This window comes from Gymnoscopelus microlampas (genome assembly GCF_963454915.1).
Source record: "Gymnoscopelus microlampas genome assembly, chromosome: 7".
NCBI lineage: Eukaryota > Metazoa > Chordata > Actinopteri > Myctophiformes > Myctophidae > Gymnoscopelus > Gymnoscopelus microlampas.
Genome location: NC_139944.1, coordinates 18376122 through 18388949, shown reverse-complemented (window position 1 = coordinate 18388949; position 12828 = coordinate 18376122). Strand labels below are relative to the sequence as shown.

Here is a 12828-nt window from a genome sequence, read left to right as displayed (position 1 = left end):
CTTGATCATACTACAGCGACACACGAAAGCATCAAAAGTAGCAGATCTGCTACTTTTGACGCTTTTGAATTTGAATCGTGAAAAGTAACAGTTTTGGACACAGGAGGCTTCCACACGACAGAGACGATATAAAACATTTATTAGCATAGACTTTAAGGATTTAACTAGGATGCCTGTTAACAAGAATTACATTTCACTGTGTACTATTTTCTTGGTTGAGGTCTTTTCTTTGTGTGAATTGAGACGTTCAATTGTATGGAAACATTGGTATTTTGATGTGTAGAGGATAGGCTATAGTTCTGGGTAGAGATTTCATTGTTTGTTTTATGTCCCCGGTGAGAACAAGACACTAATATCCACTCAGAGAAAGCGAGCCGTGTACATATTTCCACCATACTGTAGCTCCCCCGTGGAGCAGGCACAAAATATTGATTTGCATTTATTGCATTAGTGTACAATGGAGACCATGTCGACCATTTGCTGTTGCTGATGGTGTTGTTTTGGTGACTTGTTTATGCCTGACATTCATATACACTCATACAGTACAGAGCTGCAGTGAGTCATTGGACAGATTATGGTACGGGATTACATAAAGCATGCTGTTTCGGATCTGCATATTCTTCGTTAGTATTGAGCTGTAGAGAGAATTACTACTACTACTTTTAGACAATGAGGAGGACCATAGGTTGTTATCGTAGTGTTACTATTTTATCTGAGATTTTTGTATGTCCGCAGCTTGTGCAACTGATGGTCATGGCAACTGTAAGCACATAAATGCATGTAACGCATAGTTTATGACATCATGACATATTTTACAATAGCGTTTTAAAGGCCGCTGACTCCACTTGGTGATTTGAAGGTTGGGCATTCATCGATGACGTGTTCAACAGTCTGTGGTTTTCCCACATTCACAGAGATCAGTGGCAGACACTCCAATCATATGCAGATAGATTTGGGTCTTAGCTACTCCAGAGCGAGATCTGTTGAGGTTGACCCAGGTATTCCGTGGTAAGTCACACCCAGGTGGATTGGTTGAAGGATAGTTGATGAACTTCCATTGTTTGTTCCAACAGTCAAGGATCCATCCAGGGTGTGGAGGGCTCTTGGTCAGACCACTGCTGTTTGACCAAAAACCAAATGTTTTGGGCAGGTGTGTTGATCTGTCTCTGGACACTGATAGGTAGCTGTGAGAAAGGTTGAAGACTATTAATAGATTGTCAATCTAACTAATGATCAATTATTATTAACCAAAATCAATTAACTAATTAATTAACCACTTTAAGGATTTCAGTAGCTGGCCTGGCCTGGAACACAAGAACAAAATTCAGATTCTGATCAGAATGTGATGTTTGGAAATCAAATCAGTTAATTTACAAGCCCTGTTTGTGGTATTGATGGCAGGATTTGGTACACAGAGTTTGCCATGAATTCTATACGTTGAAACGTGTTCACAGAGAAAACAGCCAGCACACAATAAACGTCCTTTTCACATATAGTTTCCTTTACCTCTCAACGGTCAGAGCAACGGACGCGTTTCAACCTAACAGGTCCTCCTAAGCGTTCAGTTTGAACGTCTGTGAAAAGGACATTTAATGTCTGCAGGCTGTTTTCTCAGTTTCATGACATTGTTGAGCCGTGCACCTTGAGACTTTAGTTTAATCTGGAGTGTTGCAGGCATTCTGCTTTGCAGTGCTTTCTCTACATTATGATTACAGTATTGAATCCTCTCCATCCAAAACGTTGCTATATGATTCACTCTAGAATTCACATAAATACGTCTGAGTTACTGCATGAACACGTGATGAAGTGTAATTCAGGTTGTTCTCACGACAGATTCACGACAACAGAGCTGGTTTCCCCTCATAGATACAACACTGAAGAAGCCACATTCTGCCTTATAATTTGTCATTTATGATGACTTCTGATTGCCGTTTGTTAATCAGAAGGTCACTGGTTCGCCTCCCAGCCCCGGGTCTATATGTCAAAGTGTCCCTGAGCAAGACACTTAACCTCTGCTCCACCCTAGCGCTCATCATAACCATCTGAGTAGCCATCAGCTTTGATGAAGCTGAAACAGAATTTCCCCGTCGGGATTATAAGGTATCCAAAATAAAAAGAAATACATACATAAATACAAATACCCAAAGAACTATGGCTCATATCAAAATGCCAAATGTTACCCATAAGTCACAAACAAGTCAAGGTTCTTGGTAAAAAGCATTTTGAGTTACTGTACACGTCTATTCAATCAAAGTGAATTAGCAGAATTATGCCCCATACAGTAGCAGCCCTATCCTGCAGACGTACGCTCAAGCAATTAGCATCCATTACATTTTCCATAGAGACTTCATTCACTGTAGTGGCGCTCAACAACACCAGAATTACAGTCCATTGGTTTCGACATTACAGCAAAAAAACTTGTTTCAACCCCCCCCTCCTCCTCTCCCCCACACCGCACTTCAAACAGTGAGCACTTCAGCAACAAAGTACCCAGTGAAATTTCACCCTGGGATTTCTTTAGAAAAAGGCATTGTGGAGTCACAGCGTGCTCAAAACGACCCACAAGGCACAGGCACTATTGAGTCCTTCGAATATGTCTCAACGGCGTGCTGCTGTGCAACGAGTTGGCCATGCTGAAAAGCACAGATAGCGAGGGGAGAGAAAGAAAGGCGCGAGACAAAGAGTGGAGAGAGCAGCAGATGGAGAGCGATAGGGAGAGAGCGAGTGAGCGAGCGAGCGTGTTATGAAGGAGGTGCACACCTCTTTGTTCCATTCGTTCATGACACTGTAAAATACTCTGTATTTATTTAACCCAATGGACGCTTACGCCTACGAGTGCATTTGGTTACATCTGTACATTCTCTGAGTTACAAATGGGTAAATTAACTGAGGATTTCCGGATTTTCAGTGTAAATTACATTGACAGAACAAACCTTTTTTTTTAAAGGAATTTTTATCTAAAATCCAAACTACAGTATTGGCAGTTGAACACAACATATTAACAGGCTTGCAAGTATTAAAGTAAAAGCTATCAACAAATAATAATACATATCGTTGCTGTCGGGCAGAAACCTCTTATCTCCACATTTTAATGCCTTACTTATCATACTTATCATACTACAGCGTCACACAAAAGTATCAAGTTTCGAGCTTGTAGATCTTTTGCTATTTCTGGACAGTTTTGGACATATGAGGTTTCCACCCGACAGAGACGATATAATTATGATACATAATAATGATGATACTATAGTAATTTCATTGCCATGTGTCACATGCAATGCATGTGTCTCTGCGAGGAGGATGATGCATTAAATTACAGTGACTAACGGCAGTATAAAGAAGTACGTTCTAAAACATATGGATTGGATATGGTTAAATACATAAATATGATTTCCTGCATTTAACGTATCATGTACGCTCCATCCATGTGTGTGTGTGTGTGTGTGTGTGTGTGTGTGTGTGTGTGTGTGTGTGTGTGTGTGTGTGTGTGTGTGTGTGTGTGTGTGTGTGTGTGTGTGTGTGTGTGTAGTGCGCACACACTACAGTATATGTGTTCCCAGTGAGTGACAGTAAACACAGTGACAGGTCAAGCCTGTGTCCCAGAGGTCCATGTTTTTCTGGTGATGTGTGTTCACCCATGTCTTCCTCCCTGCGTGGCTTTAAGAGCACCTCACTGGTTACAAGAGTGGCCCTCTGACACCGACTCTGTGTTCTTAAAGGTATAGCACAAAATAAACAATTTGTTTACCTGCAGAAACATACACTTTTTAATGCACCTGCCCTTTGTGACACATATTTGAAGGGCAACCTTTCAGTTGTTGCACCAGTAGCTTGTACGTTTTGTTCCACTACTACTTTTTCATGTCAAGGACCCCCAAATTAATATGTGTTTGGCCGTGGACCCCCATCTGAAAATATGTTTGTGCCAGGGGACCCCCAAACAAGATTTGTGTTGTTAAAATGTTTCACAAATATTAAAAATGTTAAGATTATTTTGAAAATAGCATATCTACAAAGCTGAGCTTGTAGTTCAGCTATTTTCAAATAATCTATGGGGTTAAAGTGGTTAAACTGATCTTGATGCTATATTAACTAACTTGGCTGGGGACGCCTTGGAACCCCCCAAGGCCCCGTGGGGGTGCCTGGACCACACTTTGAGAACCACTGCTCCACCATACTAATATAAAATAGGTACATTAGGGTTAGGAATAAATGGCGGCTATCACCACCCCATTCCAACGCCTCTCTGCTTTTCTCATTGGCCTCTACGAGGAAATGGAATTACAGCAAATGGCCAGGAAGATGCCTCAGCACTCAGCACTAAATTGTGTCTCCCTCACTTTCTTATCACCTTGAGCGGCAACTCCAATTATGTAAGGCGGAGGAAGTGTTCTGAATGTAATGTAATTCACGTCAATGTCCCAACCTTGAATGAATTTGGACATTCCGTTCCGGTTTCTGCAGTATTTCCCCCGTAGTGATTCTCTTTTCTTTATTGCCCTGAATTGTGCAGCTGTGTGAATGAGTTTCATTCCTCCAAGCCAAAGTGCAAACACCATCTATTTAAGGCAGCTTCCAATCAATGGCAGTGTATTTTTTCTTTGTTAAAGCGAGAGTGCGGGCAGGTTCATTCTCTTTTCCTATTTCATTTCTTTACTGAGACGTCAGGAAAGTCCAGAGGGAGACCGCCAGGGTTACCTGGCTCTGAACACACGCTGACATCAATCATTGCAAGGAGCTGACCAGGGTATTGCCTGTTTGGTCAGTGTACTTTACATGACTGCTGACAAAGAGTACCATTTGGTAAAAAAAAAAAAGTATGGTGTATGTGCAGTATTGCAGTAGAGTAATGAAGTCCATCTCTCTCCCAAGATCCACTCTGATCTGTAAAAAACATTGATGACTTCTGACACTGTCCAATTGATCTGCTCCTCTTCATCATCATCATCATGTGATTATCTTCAATTATCATTATCGTTGCCACAACTGATGTCAGCATGAAGATCATCACTGTTACGTTGTCATTGCCCCACCATCATATTCCTCCTCCTCCTGTTCCTCCTCCTCCTTTTCCTCCTCCTCATCATCCTCAACATCATCAGCATCCCCTTCACGCTTGTCAACGTTCTAGTTGTGGGCGTTGAAATGATAGTGAGTGATGTCAGTGTCTTTGAGGTGAACAACATCACAATCAGTGGCAGCATCTTCCTCATCATCATCATCATCATCACCATTATCTTTATCATTGTCTCTCCACCGGCTGCATCATGCCACCAAGCTGCAGGAGGACGTCTCAAGGACAGACAGCTGGCAGGTGGCGACCGGCAGCCATTTTGGAGAGGGTCCCTGGAATGCCAAAGCAGGTGCACATCAAGCCCCCATGCATACCAGAACCCGGGAGGGAAAAGGCAAGCGCCACTGTCCCGGTGGCCGCCTCTGGTAGAGCAGCTTGACCACAGCTGGGGTCCACTACATCAAGGGTTCACAAACTTTTCAGGCTGAGAGCCACCCCCCCCCCCAAGTAATATACATATTGATATAATATAATAATATATAAATTACATTTCTTTTTTTGGGGGTGGGGGGCTTTTCTGCCTTTATTTATATGTAGAGATGTGTGCAGATGGACAGGAAACAGGGAGAGAGAGATGGGGAGAGACATACAGTAAAGACCGTCGGGATCGGGTCTCGAACCCGCGATGTCAGGCTATACTATAGCATAGATGTCCGGACCGCAATGCCAGCGGTCCAGGCCCAAGGCATTACATTTAGTTTGGCTCGTTTCCACAGATAAATGTTGTGAAAATAGCCAAACTACAAGCTCACAATGAGAACGTTGACAAGTGTGAAGGGGATGCTGATTATTTTGAGGATGATGAGGATGATGATGATGATGAGGAGGAAGAAGAGATGGAGGAGGAGGAGGAGGAGGAAGGAATACGATGGTGGGGCAATGACTGGCATCAGTTGTGGCAACGTTAATGATAATTGAAGATAATCACATCATGATGATGATGATGATGATGATGATGATGATGATGATGAAGAGGAGCAGATCAATTGGACAGTGTCAGAAGTCATCAATGTTTCATTTTACAGATCAGAGTGGATCTTGGGAGAAAGATGCACTGCTTACAATCATAAGTGTAAAAATGTAACCAAATGGACCTTTAAGGTGTACATTTGGTGTACTGTACACTCTCTGAGTTACAAATGGATGAATGAACAAAGATTTTACTGTGGTGTGTGTGTGTGTGTGTGTGTGTGTGTGTGTGTGTGTGTGTGTGTGTGTGTGTGTGTGTGTGTGTGTGTGTGTGTGTGTGTGTGTGTGTGTGTGTGTGTGTGTGTGTGTGTGTGTGTGTGTGTGTGTATGAACAGCAGTCATGAATCCAAAGCTTGCTGTTCAGTGGTGTATCGTCTCTTGTCCTGGTTTGTCATTCTTCCCATTAAGTGTTCGCATGCGAATTGACGTCCATTGTTCTCGGCTGTTTTGCTCTTCCCATCAGCGCATGCTGTCGCTTCACTACACACTGTCACATCCAAAGCCTTCATTTAACTCTGAGAGAGTACGAATGGAACCAAATGGACCGTTACGTTTGTGCTATTTGGTCAACATCCATATTTACTTTCATGTCTCTCTGTCTTTCTCTCTCTCTCTCTCTCTCTCTCTCTCTCTCTCTCTCTCTCTCTCTCTCTCTCTCTCTCTCTCTCTCCTTCAGCACTCCCGTCATCACCTCCACCTCACCTCTTCTCTTGTTTTTATCTTTAATCTCCCACCTCTATCCTTCCATGCCCCTATCCCCACTCCACCCCCCCCCGCATATTTTGCTTAATGCCTCTCCCTTTTATCCTTCTTTGTTTTTATCCCCCCATTCTCTTGTCTTACCCCATCTCTCTCTCTCTCTCTCTCTCTCTCTCTCTCTCTCTCTCTCTCTCTCTCTCTCTCTCTCTCTCTCTCTCTCTCTCTCTCTCTCTCTCTCTCTCTCTCTCTCTCGTTCACATTGTCCCTTCTGCCCACCCACGTACTCGTTGCTGCACTAGAGAAGTCATTGCTGTGTTTTACTATGTAGAATATTTGTACAGCAAAACTAGGGCAGTACAATACCCCAACACTATGTGTGTGCATACTACTGTACACTACTGCATGTATAGAGACAGACAGACAGACAGACAGGAGTATCACCCCGGAGTTGCTGGTTGAGTGTTGATAGGCCATGCCTGAGGAGATGAATGATGATGGGGATTATTTGTGGAGTGCATTTATTGCCTTATTTATTGACGGAGACAAAGACAAAAATAGCATTTTAAGGTAACCCTTCTGAGTCTTATGGGAATGTTGTCATATTTGCCATATTTGACATTCATCGTTTGCGAATACCATGCATTCAATAGACAAAGTAGGTTATGGCTCGATGCTTGTGCATAAACATCCAAAGTTTCAGCAGGAATGTTCTACTTCCTTGGTGGGCGAAGTGGGTGAACACAGTCCCCAGATACTTTACTGTCAATGAGGAACTCCCCTGGTGGACTGAATGGTGTAATCCCATGGGATTCATTCACCCACAGTGTGGTGGTGTGGCTCGTCGGTTGGCTCAGAAGTTAGAACATGGAATCCGATAAACCATATTCAGGGTTGGGTTTTTAAAGCATCTAATCCAGGGGTTCTCAAACCTTTTCAGCTCGATGCCCGAAAGAGAACCTTGGTGCCTCCAAGTTGGTACTTGGTAGCCAAATTTACCAAAAATACATTAAGCTCTATTTTAAAAGAAATGTGAAAATAGACAATCTAGTTTCTATTACAAGCTGTAGATCTGCTATTCTCACAATGTTTGACAAATTCTGACACAAAGAGTAGGGTTAGGGCTACAGGTTAGACCCAATTTGGTTTGTCGCCCTATGTTTAGGAATGAATCAAAATCTGCTCATCTAATCTGAATCCATTTGAATCTTTTTTAGTTACTGGTTAATGGCCAATTTCTCTATGCATAAATATGCACAGCCATTAGTACTTGTTACAATACACTTTCAGCCTTGAGCAAACTGTCTCTGTTGCCTCAGTATGTCCAAAACATATACTTTTCAGGATTCAAATTCAAAATGAGCAAAAGTAGCACATCCACAAGCTCGAAACACTTGTGGATATGCTACTTTTGATGTTGTTGTGTGAGGCTGTAGTATGATCAAGTAGGCGGGCGTTCTTTTACGAAAAAAACAAAAAAAAGGCAAAATATGGAGATAAGAGCAACACAATAATATAATGTGGCTTACATTCAAAGATGTAGACTTTGTGTGTTACCATGAGGATGAACTGGCTACTTTATTGTTATTGCAGGTTGAGATGGAGGCTCTCCTCACAGACTCAAAGATGCCTCCATTGTTTTTAATTGGCATGGATCAATGTTTCAGCAAGAGACCTGTTTTTTCTGCTTTTCTTTGTTTAATTTATAATTCGATTGTATTTATTCATGTATTGTTCCTTTTTGTTTGTGATGAGAGGCACACATACTTTTCATGGATGGAGAGTCCGGCAGACCTCTCCCATGGACAGGGAATAAAGGAATGCGTACAGACACAAACTGTGTTCTGTGAAAGTGTTATTGTTTTGCATCGAAGGATTTAATCCATTAAGACCGGGAACGCATCTGTGTCGTTTTAAGATTTCTTTGGCTATTCAAAAATAGCAGATATACAAACTCATAGCGTGGCTATGAGCTTGTAAATAATATACCTGCTATTTTTGAATAGGCCAAAGATATCTAAATTGACACAGATGGGTTCCTGGATTGAATGGGTTAAAGATAGTCCACTGCTTTCCAACCGTATCTCTCTGGATCGTCATTGTTATAGGAATAACGATGAATACATTGGTGCTACATCACAAACTGCAGCCGGTTTCAGTAAAAAGCCGGGCGGAAGGAGTCCCAGGCGGAAGGGGAGATAGAGGGAGAAATAAAAAAACAGAGGGACAGAGAGAGAGAGAGAGAAAAAGATCGAGACAGAGAGAGTAACTGCAGAGGGAGAAATATAAGTGATAAAGAGGAAGGAAGATAGAAAGTGGGAAGCGAGATAACGAGAAATGAAGACTGACAGAAAAAGACAGAGAGATAGAGTGGTACGTACTGGCAGAGTAGAAGGCTATAGACTCTAAAAAAAGAAACGAGAGACAAAGCTGAGGAAAGAGAAGCCAAAGAGAAAGATGGAAAAACGAGGAAAGTGTCAGGTAGAGGCGAGGGGAAAGAGACAATGATGGAACAGAGAGAAGATGACTACGGAAAGTAAAGAGATGATAAAGGACGGCAGGAAAGAACAAAGAGAGAGAGAGAGAGGGACATAGAGAAAGAACTTTTAAAAAAATGGATGGATGTGGGTGCGTCCTGCATTCGAGTTAGAGAGTGATGAAGATGAATACCTCCACAGTCAGCACAGCCTAGCTAGCAGATGAGGGAGGTTTCTCCAGCATGCTAGACTTATATAATATTTAAAGGCTTTGGCCTATATAGCACTGTACTCTTTCACTGCAAGTTATATTTTCAGTCCTGCACTGCATACTGTGGTCCTCCTGAGTGTTAATTTAACCCCAAGGGCAGAACGAGGCGTAACTTCAGAAAGAGATAGTGGGGGTGGCTAAAATAAGATACCACTTATATATATATATGTGTGTTTGGAAACATGTATGCTGATGCGGCTTCTACTTACGATTGCCCTTCTTACTTACTTAGTTACTTACTGACTGACTTTCAGTTGGTTGGTGGCATGTGCACACTTGACTGTCTCCATTGTAGAATACACGGTGCATACCATAGGCGTGCTGGAAAGGCTGAGGGATGCTTAAACACTGCAAGCTGAAAGCTCCTGTACAGACAAAGTATGACACGCAAATAATTTATAGTGTAATCACTGCTGCCCGGGAAGTTTCCTGTAGGAGAGTCAATTGAGACTCTGGGGGGAATGTGACAAAAACAAAAAAAATCGCCATGAATTCAAGGCTTCATGGGGTGTGTAATTGATAAGTCCTAAATAACTCCTTTAACAGGCACTCATTTCCTCTTTCTTCTCTTCTCTTCTCTTCCCTTCTCTTCTCTTCTCTTCTCTTCTCTTCTCTTCTCTTCTCTTCTCTTCTCTTCTCTTCTCTTCTCTTCTCTTCTCTTCTCTTCCATTCATCCCATCTCTACATACAGTACAATCAGTCAGTCAGTCATTTCATTATGAACATATGTTCCATACCATATGCTACAGTGACACTCTGTTTTATGTCGACACATTTAACCTCCATGTTCACTGAGGCAAGAACACACATTATTAAAGCTGGAAAGACAAGGAGAGAAGCCAAGGAGACAGACAGACAGACAGACAGACAGACAGACAGACAGACAGACAGACAGACAATCAGCTATTCAGTAAGCCAACAAGGCATACACAATACTATATATTTCAAAACATGGGAAAAAAGAAAAGGAGAAAAAAAGGTACAAGACTGTGTAATATTTTAAGAATGAAGGAACTACTCATAAACTGTTTCAAGCATTTCCAATGCTTCCAGTCGAACAAGGTTTTCGTTAAAACTCTATTGATTGCATACAGACATGTGTCTTCTACAGAAGCACATGTAGCATCATTTTACAATGAGATTGCTCATGGTAAGTCTACAATGGATTGTGACATTATAGCTCATAATACAATTCCATAATGCAGAAAATGTATGTTGTTGTTGTCTGGCAGAAACCTCTTATCTCCCTATTTTAGCTTTTTTGTGTTTTTTCGTAAATCAATGCCCTTCTTGATCATTCTACAGCGTCACACAAAAGCATCAAACGTAGCAGATCCACACAAAAAAGCTCGAAAAGCACCGCGAAGCAACACACTTTGAGCTTGCAGATCTGTTACTTTTGCTACTTTTGAATTTGAATCCTGAAAAGTCACAGTTTAGGTTTAGGACATATGAGGTTTCCACAGAGGAGAAACTAGTCATACACTTTCTTGAGTGGCAGTCAGATCATCTATACAGTATCATGCATGCCTGCTTCTCATTATTCAATGTTACATCAAACAGAAAGTACATTAGGTCAAGGTGGCTTCCCAGTAAAACTCCTTCCAATTATTGTCATTTGACAACCTATATACATATTGTTTCCCTCACATTCTGAGAGACCGTTTTATTTGATATGTAAAGTCTTTTCTGACACGTCTGTCAACAGCCTTCCATAGCTGAATGATGCTCCAACACACATGATGAAGTGCTCGTCAGCATTTCATTGGCCCTTTTCAGCATCTTCTAATCCAAGGAAAAACGGCAGCGGCGGTGAATGACACGGGACATGGGAAATTTACATTTACCTCCCCTTGTGGTCACCTGATAGATGTTTTTCAGGCCAATTTTGAAAGAGACCAGTGATACACATCCTTTAATCCATTAAGACCGGGAAAGCATCTGTGTCATTTTAAAGACAGGGTGCCGTGATTTTCAGTGATTGCCCCCCCCCCCCTAAAACATGATCATCAAGTATTATGATTATACTAGGAGGAAGATTTTTTTCAAAAAAATCTTGTACAGAAAGTGTTAAAATTATGTTTTTATGTGGACACGCCTCCAGTTCATTAAGTATACCTGGTTCTCACCTTAGCACCTCCCACCTGAACCAGTCCCTCCGCCTCCTCCTACAAGACCACCCACCTGTCCTAGTCCCTCATCCTCCTCATGCCCACACCTGTTGTGTTATGATAATGAGGGGGAGGGTATATTTCTACTGCGTCATTAAAGCGCTGTTTTTCTATTGGCACGTTTGATCCTCAAGGTTTCAGCCTCCAGGAAGAAACTCAAAATAGTCAGAGAAGACATACAACACCATAAAAACACCACCAGGGGCTTAATTAAGTTCTATCAACCTCATAGACACATGAAAAACAGAAAAAGTGCAAAACCATGGCACCACCTCTTTAAGATTTCTTTGGCTTTTTTTTTTTTAAATCGTGGAAAATTTGTGCAAACATTTTTAACTCCGATCTGTGCTTCTGGGGAGTTCGTGGAACAACATATTTGGCCAAATACAGTATATATAATTTTGTTCCAGGGACCCCCCAGAAGCAAAGATTTGAGTTACAAATGTTTGCATTAAAAATATATGTATATTCAAAGATTTGCACAATTGTTCACAATTTAAAATAGATCTACAAGCTCATAGCGCGGCACTCGGTGCCGTGCTATGAGCTTGTAGATCTGCTATTTTTGAATAGCCAAATAAATCTAAAATGACACAGATGTGTTCCCGGATTGAATGGGTTAATGGACGGTGTCAGGGCATTAGAGTAGCAGAATAAGAATTCTCCCATGTTTGTTCTAAATTTGGGTTGCACCAGATCATGGTTGCTCCCTCTACCATGGCAATTGCCATCAACAGGGACCCCAAATAACACCTCTGCCTGCGTTCATTTGTGAAATGCATTTTGTGTCATCACATACCCTGTACGAATATCATATTGCATTTGGTAATGAAAGTGCCTCTGATTTTGTCAGATTCTATCACCCAGACACAGACAGACATCAGCATCAGTCAGCCAGACAGACGGTAAACACCGCACCCCTGCTAACAGACAAATAGTGTCTCTGTCTCCAACTGTTCGCTGATGACTCTGTGATGTTGGCTTTGAGATTTGAGCAAAGGCGTCTGCAAAGTGCCTCTTTATACAGAGAGCATGGGGTAGAAACAGGAGTGTTTGAGGGAGCGAGTGCGATGGAGAGAGAGGCATCTGTGGGCTGTGTCTTATGTTTATTTCATGATGTGTGTGGTCTCTCTTCACTCTATTTTTAAGCCTTTGGCTTCTCATTTGGCT

At 41.8% G+C, this 12828-nt stretch overlaps 1 protein-coding gene across 1 annotated transcript in view; it reads left to right on the top strand.

The window, feature by feature from the left end:
* Positions 1 to 5145: 5145 nt before the first annotated feature.
* The window catches only part of LOC311048483 (matrix metalloproteinase-24-like), a gene marked incomplete at both ends in the record, with an annotated part of 67470 nt that continues 59787 nt past the window's right edge, over positions 5146 to 12828 (top strand). The window contains one exon of the mRNA XM_084061742.1: positions 5146 to 5314. Within this exon, the coding sequence (XP_083917868.1) occupies positions 5146 to 5314 (169 nt within the window). The remainder of the gene's footprint in view (positions 5315 to 12828) is intronic.